We start from the raw sequence: 17,195 nt of genomic DNA on the forward strand, positions 1-17,195 counted from the left end.
CTTTTTTAATAATTTTTTATTGTCAAGAAATTCTCTTGGGCCTTATTTGCATTTGAGAAGTTTTAAGTGACGGCTGCTCCTTACAAACTTTATTTGCGTCTTAGTTTAATTCTCGAGTTTATATGGGTTGTTTTAAAAGTTTAATAAACGGTTTAACTCGAAATACAAACTGCGAAGGCACAACAAAAATATATTCAATTGTGCTCATTAATTTAGTGCGGGAATTACTAATACAATTAATTTAAACATCACTGATACTGTTGAATAATTAAATAAACAGCAAGATAATTCTATTAAAGCTAAAGTTTCTGCAAAATTGGCTTTTCAGCCAATCAATAGCCATGCAACCAACATTAGCTCTGGACTTTTTTCAAGTTAATCCCATTGTTCGCCAATATCGCGGGGCAATGTTTTTTAACCCACATTTATGCGTTCGTTTATATTTAATTTGCATTCATCCATTTGCATAGGTCACCGTTGCACTTCAAAAAAAAAAGAAAATAAACATTTGCGTTTGCTTTGGTAACATTGTGCACTGAAAAACCACCAAAGTGGGAAATGGCAGGCAAATAAACGGGGCTGGGATTGAATTGTCACAGCTGCAATTTTTCAAATGTCAAATCAAAACAGAAAACCAATTACTTTCGATGATTAATTACCATTTTCGAAGAAACAAATGCCGGAGACCGCAGAATGATTTTGATTGCGAGCTGGGCAAACAGTTCGTTTGATTTATGATTCGATCAACCCTTTGCTGACAAGTCCCCGATGTGACGTGCCACTGGGGCCCATTCCCGCAGGATACCCATCCCAAAGTATACTGAACTTGGTCCTGCGACATGGAAATCACCTTAAAATTCATAAGTTTGTACGGAGGATGGCTGAAGGGGAAAATTTAGGGAGAACTCGAGAGGCGTCTGGCAGAAACCACAAGTAAAACAGCAGCTGCATGTCATTAACTATATGAGCACCCGGGCGTAATCCTCTCCTGCGACGCACAACATGGCGGATGCGTAACGCGAACAACTTTTCAACGCTTCATTTTTTGCACATTTAGCGCACCCACTGTTTGGAGTGTGTGGCGCGACACCTTTCTGCCCAAACTGCGGGTTATTTTGCACATTTTTTTCCTATTTTGCTGTCATCAAAGCTGCGGATTATGCGCACAAAAACGAGAGTTTATGTATGAAATTATGCAAAGCGGACCAGAAACCAGACGATAATGATGATGGTTAGGAATCCTGAGGCTGATGACGATAATTTCCACCAGCCAGAACTTTTCAACCCGTCAAGGCCGCCGCGAAAGCGAAAATGAGTTCTGCTTTGTTCCATTATAAATGCAATTTTTTGCGATTATTATGATTAAGATGAAAAGTGAAATTTTGTGTGTGCCTGCATGGAAATTTCATATTTTAATTACAATTTGATTCGGCCCAAGTGACCCAAATTTATATGTAAATGTATATATATATATATATATATATATATATATATATGTCGAAAGAAAGGGTTCTTTCTACCCTTTCAGCGACCGACGGTGTCCTCAGCTGCATGCCTGGCTGCATAATTATGTTGCCAAACTGGTTGGCTGACCAGCAAAAAATATAAAGGGGGAAAAACCCAAAAAGTCGAAAGCCCAACTTACTTGAGCATGACGAATGGCTTTGTTGAGTTTACCACTTCTTCGAGAGAATTTATTAAAAATTCCTCTGGCACAGGTGCTGTTTGGACAAAGTTTTCAATTCGCCTTCTGCCAAATAATTGGATGGAGGGTTTTATTCTTTGGAGTACATTTCACTGTTAACGCGGATAAAACCTGTTGTCGAAGATTAAATATTAATGGCACCCATTAATATCATCCCCGGTCGTCCGAAACCAATAAAATTTTTCTAATGTCGCGATATTTATGGGTGCTTATATATGCTCGAGAGGAAACGAATTGGGAATCTATACTCTTACTGTAATTACACATTGATTTATTCTACTCAGCTATGGGATGTACATATTTATTTTTAGCCTCTAGACAAATTACATTTTTTGAAGAAACCACTTAGATGGAAACCCTCTAAGGGGCGGAAGTAGAAGTGATCTGATATGCTCGTGAGTCCGCAGGTAGTGTTTATTTTGTGGTTTCTGATTTTTAAGTCATTCGAGCAGGGTAAATCAATCGCAGCTCAGAGGTAACTTCTCATGTATTGAAAAGTTACAAGCGCCTTGAAAAAGGGGGAAAAAATAAAAATTAATTGGCAACAAACAAAATTTGATAAAAAATTTTAATAGCATTTAAAAAAAAAACAAAATGAGTGTAAAATAAAAAAAATCATAGTGTAAGCATTGGATCATTGATTTCTTGTATATATTTATAATAACTTATAATAATTGAATTGTATTTAATACTTAGGTCAGTACTTAGTATAATGAAAGTTAATTAAAAAAAAAACTCATAGCTAAACTAAAAAATTAGATTTATTACAAAATATTGTTGTTTTTGATGTGCATAAAATGTGACAAATAATAAAAGCAATTTCACAGGTCTGACCTCTTTTTCCGAAACAATCTAATTTACGCATGAGATTTTTTCCAGGTAATTCAATCTTAAAAGTGTAAATAAAATTCAGGGTCCTCCGTCAAACTTACCCAATGCACAGCGGCATGTAAATCGAAAATTACCAGAAATTGTCACTTTACATCACGCCTTCTGCAGGACCTATAAATCATGGTGCACTCACACAGTGGCTCACACAGCCACAATCAGGTCTAGTATTTTGGCAGTGTGTTTGTGAATATTCAAATCAGTTGCTGGCTGCCAATAAATGAAATTCGCCACACACTCCCCCTCGCTCAGCTAGCACACACACAAGGAGAAACTCACAAACACGAATTGAGTGGGAAAATTCGAGGGGTCCCGTGTATTTAGCAAATGAACCGTACTTTCTGTTGATTTTCCCGGCTTCTGTTTTACTTTTTCGGTAACGCGCACTAATCAAACTTTGCAGACGTTGCCCAGCAATGCGATCAGCGAAACAGAATTAAATTAAATGTCAGATGAATGGCAGCATCATTACGAGGGCAACACTTTTTGGCCGCCAATTAACTCGCCCGAATTCAATTAGGCTAGGGCCCCGGGATTAAGTCCTGATTTGTGGCCAAGTACGAAGGCTTCTCGGCTTATCTGCCGGATGAGCGGGAATCCTACGGATACGGATGAAGTACGTTAAAAAACACCAGGCGGATGCCACTGAATCGAACAGCAGACCGCGCTATCCGCAAATTAAACGAACACTGAAGTCGGCCGATAGCGCGCTGAAAGTTAAATCCGAAGTCGAGAACGGGATTCGAGCTTCCAACGGTTCGAAGCAATCCGAGCGCCACTTGCAACATGTTGCAACTGACTCGGGCATGCTATGTTTTTCAGTTTGGACTTCCGATCTTTAATTTTGATTCTTTGAATTTAACTTGACATATTGCGTTTCTTGGCATCACACAATTAAATAATTTCATAATTTTTATACATATAATATATACATTATACTTTGATCCACAAACCAGAGATCTATATCTGAAATTATATAATAAAATATTATAAAAACAAATATGAATTTGTGCTTCCTGAAGATCCATTCAATAACAATTAATGAACCACATTTTAATGAAAACTTATCCAACCATATTTCTACTAATTGTATTTTCCCATACATTTGGATTTCTTCATATATTGTTTTTGGCAGTCCCAAACACTCAAAGTTCTTCGGCTAAATGTATAAACTTTAAGGAAGCACCTGGAGAAACTGTTGCTGCATCATAACAATATGAAATAAAAGGAACTTATGCGAAGTGCAACATTCTCATAGGGACGACAATGCAGTCGCAAAGTTTCTGCGCGAAAACTAAAAGTCAAATATAAGAAGGCAGACAACTTTGGCCATAAAACATGGCACAAAGGCACACACTCATGCTGGCAGGAAATTCAGAGAAAACCAGGAAAAAAAGAAAGAGCTCTTCAGAAGGGGGGGGGGCCATGGTAAAGCAATGAAAATACCGACCTACCGCAATAAATTCCGCGGGCAAAACAACGCAAGCGATGCCAAAATGAGAGTGAAATAGCCAAAACACACACTCACACAAGCTCCGAATGGTAGCACACCCTCGGAAAACCTCAAGGAAGCATAACGCACACAGGGACACCTCAGATACGGCGCTATAAATCGCGCTTAGCCAAAACAAAACATAGCATCAGGCATCAGAAATCGGTTCAGTTTTGGGATGGAACTGGAAAAGCGGGAGGAGCAGTCAGTCCCCAAAAATCTTTGACCTGACACAATGCTCCACATTCTATGTTTTGGTTCTGTTTCGAGTTCGAGTTGGAATCGCGACTGCGCAGTTGTCCTGGCGGCGAAACAGCTGTTCTAGGCGAGTCCCTTACCTAGGACAACATGTGCATCCGTGAGGGTGGCAGGTCCTTGCAGCCTCAACTCCAAATGACTGGAGGCTGGCCACCGATGCTTACACTTCCATAATCCCCAAACCACCTTGTTTGTTCAATGATAACGTGCGTTAATAGTTTTTAACCATTCTGGGGAAATAATAAGGCGGATAATTAAAAAAAAAAAGTTTTGTTTATTTACCGTTGCCAAAAGCTTTTTTAACAAGTCGAGGCTCTAATTAAAAAATGAACAAACAAAATATTACTCAAAGAACACCACAATTTTATATTTATTAAAGAGCATTATTTATAGTTATTTGGGGAGCAAATACAAAGTTTTTGTATTCAACAAAAAAAAAATTATTCTCAATCAAATCGCAGTTATGTTTTTCAATCAAATTATATATTATTTGACAAAGCCGAAGGTCCTAGTTTCCATTACAAGCCTTGCATGGAACACTTTAGATTTAAGTGCATTAAAAATACAATTAAAGGGTTGAATTTAATACATTTTATTTCTAAACAGCATAAATCGAAAAACGTATTATATCAAAGAGTGCTTAGATGTTTAAGCCCTCGCCAAGGATAAGGATTTCGAACAGCAACATATCTCTTCAGCAGTAGTTGATAGAAGCTCAATCTTTGCTGGCATTGTGCTATAGATTTAGTTGATAATATTTAATGTTAGTATCGATTTTAAATATTAGTATATGGCTGGACATTAACTCACCCATGATCATCGACCATTGAGCTCGCTTATTTTCTCTCGATGTCCGCTTTACCAGCCGCAGGGACACGAGCTACAACCACCACAGGGACCACAACCACAGCAGGGACTGCAGCAAGGACCACAGCCACAGTAGGGAGTGCCTCCCATTAGAGGAGCCAGACAACCGGGTGGACAGGGTCCCACGTAGAAGGGATCGAAACTGCAGCAGAGCATCAGAACCATCTTGAAAGTATGTGATTTGCTCGAAGACACTCCTGAATCACTTCGTAGATCTGCAGATGAAGCACAAATGCCACAGCTGCAAGGATCGTATTCATTTTTTGTATTCCAGAAATACAACTTAAAACTTACTTAATATTTTTTGCTGCTGAAGAAATACGTTGATGTCAGTCCTTGGCTATGAATTTAGAATTTTTTTTCAATTTTTCATATTTCTCGAACTTTTTTTTAAGAGAAAGATGTGTTCAGTCCAAGCTGTTCAAAACGAATGAGCTCTGTTGGTTGCGAATCACACAAAGCCGACAAAAAAAGTGACGTTTCAGGTTTGAGGCCTACTAAGGACTACTAAAAATTTGACTATGCTAGCAGGGAGCCTTGTAGTCGGTTTTCCAAACCCGGAGCTTACTCCTCTTCCGGTGGATCTGCCTCAGCAGGGGCTTCCGGTTCCGGTGCTGCTGCCTCCGGTTCCTTTTTGTCCACTTCCTCTTCTGTCCTTGAGTCGCCGGACTTCCGATCGCCGCCCAGTTTGGGCAGCAGAGGTCCTAGCAAGCCACACGCCTTACCGCCAATACTTTGGACCACCGAACAGGCACCATCCATTCGATCTCCCTTCACCAGTGGGGTTATCCCCTCGGCGGTCGTCAGCTGATCTGCCAATGGATCGCCGCGGCTCACCAAGTAGGAGATCGGAGCTCGGGTTTCATCCGCCACCAAGCCAGCCACCTGCGAAACCGAACGGCAGACCACCAAGAGCAAGGCCACTGTGCCCGCCACCCCGATGGCCGTGTGCACCATTTCCATGGCTCGCGATGATGTGGTGCAGGCGGTGCTGGGTTTCTGGAGGATCAGGAGGATCGATATCGGGTTTTTCTATCGACCAGGCTGACAACTATTTCTGAGGCTACCCTCTAGTTAGTCGTCAGTGCCGAGATGGTATCATAAATCGATTGGACCAGGTCCCGAATGCTCCGCGAAATTTCACCCAGCAGTCTGCTGATCTCATCCGAACCGATCACCGTCTCCTCATCCGGATGAACCTCCGGCGTCGAATCTTTGACAATTAGGACGATTTTACGGACGGGCTCAATCAGGACGGACACATCGATCACCGGCTCCGGCTCCTGGTGATCCACCAGAAAGGATTCATGCAGGATGAGCACCAATTGGCGGACAGCCGGCACTATGCGATCGAGGGTGTTGATGGCAAAGGGAGCCAGCACTTGGTAAACCAAGTGATCCACAGACGCCGACATGGGATGGCTTAAATGAGTGTCAATGCCTTGAATTTCGAATTTTGATACCTATTTTTTTTTTTTTACAAAAGTGACTTGATTAAGAAAGGCAAAGTAGAGTAATCTTAAAATTTTTTTTTTGTATAATGCAAAAATATGCTTAATTAATTTTTGTTTTTGAGCTTTTTAAGTTTTTTTTTTTTATTGAATATTATTACTATTTTAAACATGTATGTGGGACTTTGTGATCTGCAATTTAGCCCATATTCCACTTTTCTCCTTGACTTCTTCACTGACTTGTGAGGTCTTCATAATTAATAGCTGCGATAGCAACGACTATGCCAGCCACCGGGAGTGTAACCTTTGTAAATATCAAAGTCGCAAGGACAAGCGGCGCAAGTCGGATACGGTCCAATGTAGTAGGGATTGAAGACGGGAGTCCAGGGGCGACTAAGATAAACCATGTTGAACACTCCGCAAGAGTCTGCAAAGCGTAAGTTAAAACACTGTTTATTTACTACGACCATTTCTAACTTACCAAAGAGCTCAAGGAGAAAAAGCAAAAATGTTGACAAATTAAGACGTTCTGTACAGCACGTTCTGTATTTCAATTTTGACTAACAAAATGAACAAACTTTTTTGTTGACACCCAAATCTGGCATACTGATTGGAATTTATTTTTGGAATGTTTATTTGAATGTGTTTGGGCAAATAGGTATATAGAAAGCTTGTAAGATATTCAGTTTTATACAATTAAAAATACTGTTTTTTAAACAAAAGTTAAGGTAAAGTTAATAAGCGAAGTCACGGAAAGGGCTAAGTTTCTATTATTTTAACACATTAGAATTAACTGTTTTTGCAAGTTTTTTACCTTCAAAAATTCAGTATAGAATTAGAAAATAATGAGAATAATAACATTTGTATTTTAATCCGAAAAAGGCAGGTCTTTACCACATCTCCTTTAAAATAATAATTTCAATATCAATACATGATGATGGAAAAAGTAAAGAATATATCACCACGATATAATTACTACAAGATTTTATTAAAACTCATTTGTTCCCCTAGTTTATTGTGTATTAGCCACATATTGGATAAAATCGGTTTGGGCTTTAGACGCATCCCAACAAAAGAACAGGTCTATCGCTATAAACAATCCTCTGCTCCGCCTCCCTTCTTTACTACTGCTCCTTCTGGTGCTTCTGTTTCGGTGTCTGCTGCTCCGGCTTAGTTTTTGGCTGTGGGGCTGGATTGCAGCGGGGCAGTTGGGACTCCGGACAGACCCCACACTCCGGAACCGTGCAGTGCACCTCCTCCTCGCAGTTCGGGTCACAGCAGGGTGGATCGGGTCCGATGTAGCCGGGATTAAATATGCAAGGCATGTTGCAGCTCCTCCACGAGAAACGAAATGCGAGTCGGATGTCGGAGGCGGGTGGGACCTATTTTATAGATTTTGTGAATTTACATAGATGCTAACTGGTCGCAATTTTCAGGTAGAGTGAGGCTCAAAATTTCCGATTTACCAAGGGGATTAAAACACAATGGAACAGGCCAACTAGATGCCCAATATGCGCAAAGCTCTAAACAAAACTAGTTAATTACATATTAGCTTCGACGCATTCAATTATACTAACCTGCTAAACCTTTTGAAATTTTAAACAAATGCATTATTTTACCATGGTAATAATAAGCTTTTTAAATGGTTTAAAATGTTAGAAGTTGAAAAGTACTAGGCACTACATATTGAGATGCATTTTTATACCCTTGCAGAGGGTATTATAATTTCAGTCAGAAGTTTGCAACGCAGTGAAGGAGACATCTCCGACCCTATAAAGTATATATATTCTTGATCAGCATCACTAGGCGAGTCGATCTAGCCATGTCCGTCTGTCCGTCTGTCCGTCTGTCCGTCTGTCCGTCCGTTTATATGCAAACTAGTCTCTCAGTTTTAAAGCTATCTGCATGAAACTTTCCCAAAAGCTGTCTTTCTATTGCAGGTAGTATATAAGTCGGAACGAGCCGGATCGGACGACTATAGCATATAGCTCCCATAGGAACAATCGGAAAAACAAAGGAAAAAAAATTATAACTTTGCTGTTTTTTAATTTTTTGTTTAGTTCTTCGACATTTAGTAATGGTTAAATATTTCCGATTTACGGTTTAAATTTCATCAAAATCGGACGACTATATCATATAGCTCCCATAGGAACAATCGGAGAAATAAATGGAAAAAAAAATTATAACTTTTCTGTTTTTTAATTTTTTGTTTAGTTTTTCGACATATGCCAATGTTTAATTATTTCAGAATTATTGTTTAAATTTTATCAAAATCGGACGTCCATATCATATAGCTCCCATAGAACTAATAAAAATATATAAAATAACTATCTAATAATTGAGCTGCAAATCATCATAGCTTCACTGTTTTTCAGTATATACTGAAGTAAATCATAATTTAAATGTTTTCAAAAGTATTTAATTCATGCAATAGCTGCAAGGGTATATGAACTTCGGCTTGCCGAAGTTTGCTTTCTTTCTTGTTTTTTATTAAATTAATATTATCTTCCGTTTTATTTTTTGCATGGTCATAATTTGTTAAGCACAAATTCAGTTATTTATTTAAGCTACAATAGTTATTATTGCTATTTAATCATGATGTCTAAAATTTTGAGGTCCTTAGTTGGAGAAAATAATTATGGACCGCAATCTTAAGGTTTATTAATAAATGTTTCACTTAATAATGTGACATAATTGCCTTTCTTTGAAGCAAACAGTAAATATAATTTTTGTCAATTTCCACAAAATGCTGTTACACAGTGTATTCAACCAGTAGGCACATCGACCTCTCTCAAAAGCCGAATCAAAGCACAAACAGCAACACACCCGGTTAATCAGTGGTTAGAACGTGCAGAATACTTATAATTATTTCATAATCGGGCAACACTTCACTTTTATGGTGACAAAAGCCTGCGGATGGACCATCGAAACTGGGCCACAAATGTCCGCAGGCGCAGATATGGAATTTAAGTTGAAATTAATGAATAATTAAGCTGCGTCGGGGCAGACGATCGCAACGGAAGTGCAGCATTTGCATAGCTAACACAATGAACTACATATGAACGGACATGACTTGGACCGTTCATAAATTAGATATGCAAATGCAAATGCAAATGCAAATGGAAAACTAACGGCAATTCCTTTGTCAATTAATCAATCAATCAACGCAGCCGCTTCTGCGATCCAGAAAGCGTTGCGGAAACCACTTGTCCCACATTTCTCCGCCCCCGCACAGAAACTCAGAAACTTCATTCAGAAAGATTACCCCGCTGGAAAAGCTGCATCTCCATTCATCTACATCACGCATGCCAATTTGCTGCAGCACGGTTTTTGATTGCCCGCTAAGTTCCAAGCGCACTGAGCCCTCCATCGAAGCCGATCCGCCGGTTTTAAGGCGATGGCAGAGTCATTAGCATCAAAGGGCAACGTTGAGTTGACATGACCAGCGTCGCTGGCAGCCGATTTGCACAGTGGTTTTCGGGGTGTTAAAAAATGATTTTCATCACCTTATTGAATTTGTCCGCTGTGGTGTTTTTTACACATTTTTCAATTAAACCATATAAATTACGATTAACTAAGAATATAATTTTGAACTAAATTAAAAAAAAAAGAAACAATAACACAAATTTGTTACATTTCCATCTTTCGAAATAATAATGAATTATTTTGTAGGAAATTTTATTACGTATTTATTATTAGTTTAAATAAATTTGCGAAAAAATAGATTATTTTTGTTTTTCTGCAAAACAAATACGCTTAATGTTAATATTAACATTAACATTATTAATTAATAAATTTAATTTAATTTTCTCAATCCACTGTGTACCACAGCGGCGTTCAATGTCGCCGGCTGCAGCCATCAAAGTTGTGTGCACTATTTGTGTAATTTATATTCAAAGCGCAGCGCGATGCGGCGAGTGCGTGTGTGGGTGGGTGGGGCAGTGGGTGGAGATGTGGGTGTTGAGGTGGGGTCTCAAAGGGGGTGGCAGGTAGGGGGGGGAAGCTCTGGTGCCGGTCACTCTGAGCCCAACAGCTCCCCTCTGGGCGGCGGCACTTCCACTGTGCAGTCGCGCGAACTGCTTTTAAGTGGCGTTGGTGAGGTTGTTGTACAGCGGTCACTGGTCAGAGGAAAGCGGTGAAAGGGGTGGGAAATGTATTGGGAATAGGTTAGGTAAATTTAAATTATATAATTAATGGACCAAACATGTTTTAACTTTTCAACCTTCTTAGTAGCAATTATAAAATAAATGACTATAAATTTTAGGTAAATCTAATTAAATAAATATATTTTTTATATCAACTAAATGCGCTTCATTGATTAAACAACAGATTTAAATTACATTACTGTAAATTTGTGTTAACTGGCAACTATTTTGCTTCATGTTTCTATTTGTCTATGTCTTTTATTCAACACGACGTATCAAAGCAAACCTAGTTTGTAATATAATTCTACTCTCAGTGTACGCCTTAGATGGTAACCAACCATGCTTCGACATTGTCTATCCAACTTCCGTTTATCGGTCGTATTTCTATTACTTCTTGGACTCCGTTTCTGGTTTTAATAATTCAAGTTCGGCACACGCGCTGGGGCCACTTGTCTCGTCGTAACTGTTTGAGAAATGTAGAAATGTATTGGAGGAGGCCTGACAAAGTGACCGGAAGATGATACTGTAATAAAAAATAGAAACACACACAGCGACATGAGCACCATCCAATGTTTGCCTAGGAAATAGAAAACCAAGTACTGGAAATGAACATGAACAATGTTTTATATGCTCCGTGAGTTGTTGTACTTTTACTATTCGTAGTTTTCGTCTTTTCCTTTTTTTTTGTCAGCCATTTATTTACAAATGAACAATATTTATGGCCTCGTTTTGAAAGAGTTGCGGCGGTCTCTACATATATTTGGTTCCAATGCGTTGGGACCAGACTTCCGTCACAGCCAAAGCATGGAAACGATCTGTTCATACTGCACATATTTGTGTACATAATTTTGTGGTTTTATTTCGGTTTTATGCGCTCGGCATACCAACAATCGATTACGAATAACAAGCTCTGCACGGATGCCAATCAAAAATGGTTTTGTTGAATTAATATTTCTAATTTGCCAGCAATTATGGGCTGCCAAATAAGCTTATCCAGTGATATCTTTTGGATGGGTGCTGAAAGTGTGAACTGAAGTGCAATTAAAGATTTTCTATGACAATTAATGTCTGGTTATATACGAATTTGATAATTGGGTTGATTTGCCCACTAAGAAATTTTCTCAAGCAATGTTGCACAAAATTATGGACTAAAAATTTCTTAAAATTAAAAACTATTTTTGATTTAATTTAATGTTCTATATTATCACATAATCAAGTTTTTTGTGTTCAGTTATTTTTGTTTTTTATTCAGATTTTTTAATTCTTTAAACGGGTAATCGATATTAAGAAAAACCTCATGATAACATGGAAGATGTCAATTACATATTTAAGTGCCATTGCCACTGATTTATTTAATATTACTTATGCAAAATTTTCATCGATAAGATAAGCCCGACCTTTTTAAGCCAATTGGATTTATTGCAGTATAAGTAGCAAAAATTACGGCAAACCCATTATTACTTCAAGCAAGTTGCAATTAGTGTTGTCATGGGAAGAATTTATGAGGAGCAATTGAAGAGGCTAAAACAGGAACCCTAAACGGCGGCACTTAAGCGATCATAACTTTGCCCGTGATAAATCGAACTGGAATCGCCTGCAGAGATTCTGGCCATGCAAAGCGACTGGCCAAGAGCACAAAAGTGGTAAGAAGGGCGAGGATGTGGCTTTAAGCAATCTCGAGCAGCTGCTGCCGCTGAAAGGCGAGACCGCTGAATGAATTGCGCTGTCGTTGTCTTGGCAATCAGCGCTACCGGGCATAGAAAGTTAACACACCCGAAACCGGCTTCGGTTTCAGTCGCAGCGGCCAGTTGAAGTTGCCAGTTGACACACAGAAAACAAAACGGCTTAGTTGCAGTTGATATACAAATTTCTTAGTAAATAAAACAGTATTTCTTTTAATGTGATAGTTTTTTTTTTTAATATTCAATTAGCATTTCACTCTTAAGATTACTTATAATATGATTTAAAGCACTATTCTGATACTCAATTTAATATAATAGTGTATATATATAATTTATTTTCTTTAATACAAATTAAATATTAGTGAGCAAAAAAATTATATTAAATTAACTCAAAATCAATTTGCTTCATTTCAGAATGCAATTTTTCTCCGTGTAGTTGCTAGATGTAAGTTGCTGGTTGCCAGTCGCAAGTTGCAGGTTGCCAGTTGTCGCTGCCGCAAGAAACTTGCCAGGATGGACTGCGGCGGATGTGAGTTCTTGGGGATTTTGGAAGGCAGGGGGAACTGGTTACAAAAGGGGACTTCTAAGCGTTTAGCCTGGCTTTCGGTACACATCGTTGGCCCCGCAGAGCGAAGTGAGCGCATCCAACTTCAAATTGCCGCAATTGCGTGTCGACCACAATCTTAACCAACTAAAGAAGCGGCTGAAGAAGGCGGAAACTTCCAACCAACAGGGAGTGCACTGTAAGAAAATGTTACCATGGGGCGTGTGTTCTCGAAAAGCAGAGAAAAGGAGACTCACAAATTTACAAATATAGGAATGTTCACAATTACACATTATATAGTTAGGAAATATAAAAGCCTAAAACTTTTTGTTATAAGAATTACTACATTTTTAAAATAATAGTAAATTATAATTTTGAGCTCAAAAAGGTGATTTATTTTAAGTGCCATGTAGTTTTCCCCAGTGTGAACTTGAGACATTGACAGAAACTGGCACTGGGTGTTGGCCCAGGTTCCGTCCCTACTTCAGCCCCTCTTCCGTTTGCTCCTGCCTGTCCCTGTCTGTTTCCATTTTGTTTTTAATGAATAAGTTGGAACACCTGCTCGTCGCTCGTCTCCTGTTGAGATCTCAGTCCGTCCGATTGTCTTGGTACTCTGGTTGTACTGCTCAAGTGTGACGGCGCTTATGTGTTCTATCTCGCATCGGACTTGGTCATTGTTAGTACCCCTTGATTGAGGGTATATACGTGTTACAATTAAATCTAAGATTAGATAACTTGTGTAACTTCAAAACATTAAAAAATGTAAATTTAAAATACTTTTTAAAATTATAAAATCTTTAATTAAAAAAATAAAGAACTGGACTACAAAAAAAAAAAATGGCTCAATTTATTTAGAATTAAAAGAAGTCAATAACATGTATAATAAAATAACTTTTTATTGAACAATAATTTAATAGAAAATCTTTATAAAAAGTAACTGCAGAAAAGTAATCATTGCTGCTTAATTTGCTTGTTCAGAGATTAAGAGAAAAAATAAGCACCATTGAATAAAAAAATATTGACCAGATGCAATTTAATAAGCTAAGAAAATAATTACTACATCTTCAATCTTATTAAATTTTTTATACGATCTAATTCTAGAGCATTGTTTAAGTGATTCAGAAGAATTGTAAGAATATAATCCCATTCGACATGTCCCCACGGAACTGGCTTGTCTGCATTTGATGCTTTAATTATCCAGTTGTTTGCCGAGGAAAGAAAATAGAGTCAGCCGAAGCCAAAGACTTAAGGCTTAAGTCAATAAACAACCTGTTTGAATATCATTACGCATAAATCTGAGCCAACGCACGGCCCCTGTAATCTGTATATATTAAAACGAGCTCACCTGAAAACGAGATTCGAGACACTGACATCGGAGGCGAAGAGGAGTCAATGCCACGACAAGTGCCGGCCACGTCAAGTTGCAAAATTAAAACCAATTTCCCAGGGACTGCCGTATCACTGGCTCATCGAGAAGGAGGAAAAAAGTATATGGAGTGGAGAACACTCCACCCATGAGTGCAATAATGATGGCAGCAGGGAAACAATGCCAGCCAAGGCCCAAGAGCCCAACGAGATAATTGTAATAAAGAAATTCGTAGCATAATTGATGGAGGTGGAGGAAGGAGGAGGAATTGTCGGTAGTGCGGAGGAGTCGGGTCAGATACTTGAGCACTGATGATGCATCGACAGCCGTCATCCAACCCTATCACCCAGAATCCCACCGTACATCTCCCACATTTTCAGCCGCCCTGAATGCAAATTGAATTTCTCGTCGGAGAGCTAAAAGTAATTTCGATTGCAATTCTTTCTTTGCTACTGGCTGCCGTTGTAAGTGAATTTCATATGAAGGTGGCTCGATTTATACGGCATTACGTAAGATTCAATTTGCCAAAGCTCATGCAGAGGAAAAAAGCATACCTTATTGTCGCTTAAATTGATGCAGATTTTTCGGTAGTAGAACCAGCAAATTAATCCATACAAATATTTTAAACAAATATTAAATAAAAACCTTACAGAAAAATATTTTTTAAGCGATTATTAGTTTTGCAGAGTTTTTATAAAAGGTGTTAAACGATCTTATTTAATATAACCAAGTTAAATGAAATATATAATATTTTATTGAAAAACACAAATTGAAGGCCGACATACGAGCTTGACTTTTAAAGTGTGCACTCATGCAATGCAATTTCCACTTGCTGGAAAACGAAGTTTTCCCAGGTCGCAATTGAAGGATGTGCGAGGAACAATTAAAGAGGCGTGCAGTTAATTCAATGTCGGAAATCAAAGCACTTTTACTGGCGCACTCTCTTTAGACAATTACATGGCACGACATCGCACTGCACTCATCCATGGCTCTGCAAGTCTTGCGGCAAATAATTTTCTTTCGCCTGGAGTTTTCTTCACTTTTTTCTTATATATTTTTATTTGAGTTCCTTTTTGCTGCTACTGCAGACATTTTTAATAAGTTGCCTGGCAGCCGTTGCACGTCTCACTTGGGCTTCGGCAACAACAAACAGTGCAGCTGCCAAGTTGAAAATGAAATTCGTGGCACGAATAGATTTCCAAAACATATATGAGGAGACAGAGCGAGACGGCCGCACAAAAGGGAAAGAGATAGCGAGCACGTCGGCTATGACAGAAATTCGAAAATGAAGCAATTTACTTGTATATTTGATACAATCCCCATCCCCCATTTCCACGGACAGTTGTCAACGATCTGGGTGCGGGAAAAGGGGAACCACTGGCCAGTTGGCGGGCTTATTAAGTGGTTTTCCCAGCCGCACAGCCACCCTTCGTGGTTGGATAATTGGCGAAGCATAGTTCAGGCATTCCCTGCATTCCCGTTTTAATGCCAGCTTTAATGGCCTGCGAAGAGTGCTCAATTATCCAGTGTTTGTTGGGTATAATGGCATAAATACAAGAGAAAATCAGATACAGTTGCTTACGATATAACAATTAATGCTAAAGCTTAACTTTCTAGCCCATCATAAATATGACTGATTTAAAAGGGTAATTATTTATTTTTGACCTTAAGCGACCTTAAAACAAAAAACGAAAGAAACGACTACTGATTGAGATATTTTCGTTAAAAATTAAAATGTTTATATTTAAAAAAATATAATTTTGAATATAAATAGCTGTTTTCATATACAAATAAAGATTCTTAAAGACTTAATCTGCAAAAATAATATGGTTTATAGGATAACATAAATTAATTTCCAGCAAGTTAAACATAACATTTGAAATATTTATTTGAAAAAGACATTTTTAGGGTTAAACTATTTTTAACACAATAACTTTTTAAAATATTACTTTTAAGCCAGTAAGCTAAAGCAAAATAAATTGTTATAAGCACATCCGGAACTACCTACCCAATAGTGTTTGTCATCTACGATTTAGTGACTATTAAAGTTGATGGCGTTCAGTTAGTAATTTTGTCACTGGCAGAACAGAACTGAACCCTTTATACCCCAGCGAACTTGTTGAAAGTTTTGGCTGCGTGGCGCAAGGAACCAATAAAGAAAATGCCAAACTAAGGGAAAATTGTCGCAGAAGCTGCCATAGACCTACTACTTCTATATACTCGCACTACATATATACACGAGTACCTGGGGGCAATATGGCAGCCAGTTGGCTTAATGGCTCGATGCTGTGGACCCGGCCTTAAAGGATGCCACAAATAATGAAAGCGCCGCGCTAATACTACGTGCAAAATGGTTTTACCGCCTCCGCCTTCGCCTCACTGCCTGCTGCCTGCTGCACACGCTGCGTATACGTAACGTCGACGGGGCTTATGCAATGCAATTTTCATTTACATAAATTTTGATGTTGTCTCTTTGCGAATGGCGCTGTGTGTGCGGGTGTGTGTGGCACCCGAAAAATTAAACAACACAAGTTTAGCGGGCAAACTTTTACCCCTCGCTGTCTTTTATGTCAATTTGCTGGGAAATTACCTTTTTGTTAATAGTAGAAGACGCTCGAGCTTCCCGGCAGAGCAAACATTAAAAGTAATTCAAATGTTGGCGTTCCACAAACGCTGCAACCAGCTTAGTGTAGAACAACAATAAATGCTTATTTAACTAATTTTGTAACACGTATGCAAATATTTACAATGCAACAGCTGCATAATAAGCGGGAGTTGATTCAACAATTGATTTGTA

General features: G+C 38.5%; 6 protein-coding genes across 9 annotated transcripts in view; all 6 read right to left on the reverse strand.

Moving 5' to 3' along the window:
- LOC108149525 (insulin-like growth factor-binding protein complex acid labile subunit) overlaps window positions 1-3,274 on the reverse strand; it is a 51,846-nt gene extending 48,572 nt beyond the window's left edge. For all 3 annotated transcript variants that reach the window (XM_041710486.1, XM_017277156.2, XM_041710485.1), the window contains exon 1: window positions 2,638-3,274. The gene's annotated coding sequence lies outside the window, so the exon portion shown is untranslated. The remainder of the gene's footprint in view (window positions 1-2,637) is intronic.
- Window positions 3,275-4,919: 1,645 nt separating this feature from the next.
- LOC108149252 (male-specific sperm protein Mst84Db) lies at window positions 4,920-5,645 on the reverse strand. 2 transcript variants are annotated; one of them, XM_017276694.2, is made up of 3 exons: window positions 5,505-5,645; window positions 5,154-5,425; window positions 4,920-5,079 (listed from the first exon to the last, which is right to left on the reverse strand). In XM_017276694.2, exon 2 carries the CDS (start codon window positions 5,373-5,375, stop codon window positions 5,202-5,204), a length of 174 nt encoding a protein of 57 aa, XP_017132183.1. In that variant the 5' UTR covers window positions 5,376-5,425; window positions 5,505-5,645; the 3' UTR covers window positions 4,920-5,079; window positions 5,154-5,201. The 2 variants fall into 2 exon arrangements, with proteins under 2 accessions (XP_017132183.1, XP_017132182.1); XM_017276693.2 differs by having other exon boundaries at window positions 5,154-5,451; window positions 5,505-5,642.
- A 117-nt stretch (window positions 5,646-5,762) lies between these two features.
- LOC108149250 lies at window positions 5,763-6,290 on the reverse strand. The gene has a single exon (XM_017276690.2). The coding sequence runs from the start codon at window positions 6,171-6,173 to the stop codon at window positions 5,775-5,777; it is 399 nt and encodes a 132-aa protein (XP_017132179.1). The 5' UTR covers window positions 6,174-6,290; the 3' UTR covers window positions 5,763-5,774.
- Window positions 6,281-6,702, reverse strand: LOC108149251. Its single transcript, XM_017276691.2, has one exon. The coding sequence runs from the start codon at window positions 6,623-6,625 to the stop codon at window positions 6,281-6,283; it is 345 nt and encodes a 114-aa protein (XP_017132180.1). The 5' UTR covers window positions 6,626-6,702.
- Window positions 6,703-6,772: 70 nt separating this feature from the next.
- LOC108149253 lies at window positions 6,773-7,277 on the reverse strand. The gene is made up of 2 exons (XM_017276695.2): window positions 7,143-7,277; window positions 6,773-7,088 (listed from the first exon to the last, which is right to left on the reverse strand). The coding sequence occupies exon 2, from the start codon at window positions 7,066-7,068 to the stop codon at window positions 6,919-6,921; it is 150 nt and encodes a 49-aa protein (XP_017132184.1). The 5' UTR covers window positions 7,069-7,088; window positions 7,143-7,277; the 3' UTR covers window positions 6,773-6,918.
- Window positions 7,278-7,630: 353 nt separating this feature from the next.
- On the reverse strand, window positions 7,631-8,126 carry LOC108149288. The gene has a single exon (XM_017276731.2). The coding sequence runs from the start codon at window positions 7,984-7,986 to the stop codon at window positions 7,786-7,788; it is 201 nt and encodes a 66-aa protein (XP_017132220.1). The 5' UTR covers window positions 7,987-8,126; the 3' UTR covers window positions 7,631-7,785.
- Between the last annotated feature and the right edge of the window lie 9,069 nt (window positions 8,127-17,195).

Source organism: Drosophila elegans, unplaced genomic scaffold, assembly GCF_018152505.1.
Source record: "Drosophila elegans isolate 14027-0461.03 unplaced genomic scaffold, ASM1815250v1 contig_814, whole genome shotgun sequence".
In the NCBI taxonomy this organism is placed as follows: Eukaryota; Metazoa; Arthropoda; class Insecta; order Diptera; family Drosophilidae; genus Drosophila; species Drosophila elegans.

Coding starts and splice junctions, on each gene's coding strand:
- LOC108149252 (XM_017276694.2), bottom strand. CDS start 5,375: ATGGTTCTGATGCTCTGCTGCAGTTTCGATCCCTTCTACGTGGGACCC.
- LOC108149250 (XM_017276690.2), bottom strand. CDS start 6,173: ATGGAAATGGTGCACACGGCCATCGGGGTGGCGGGCACAGTGGCCTTG.
- LOC108149251 (XM_017276691.2), bottom strand. CDS start 6,625: ATGTCGGCGTCTGTGGATCACTTGGTTTACCAAGTGCTGGCTCCCTTT.
- LOC108149253 (XM_017276695.2), bottom strand. CDS start 7,068: ATGGTTTATCTTAGTCGCCCCTGGACTCCCGTCTTCAATCCCTACTAC.
- LOC108149288 (XM_017276731.2), bottom strand. CDS start 7,986: ATGCCTTGCATATTTAATCCCGGCTACATCGGACCCGATCCACCCTGC.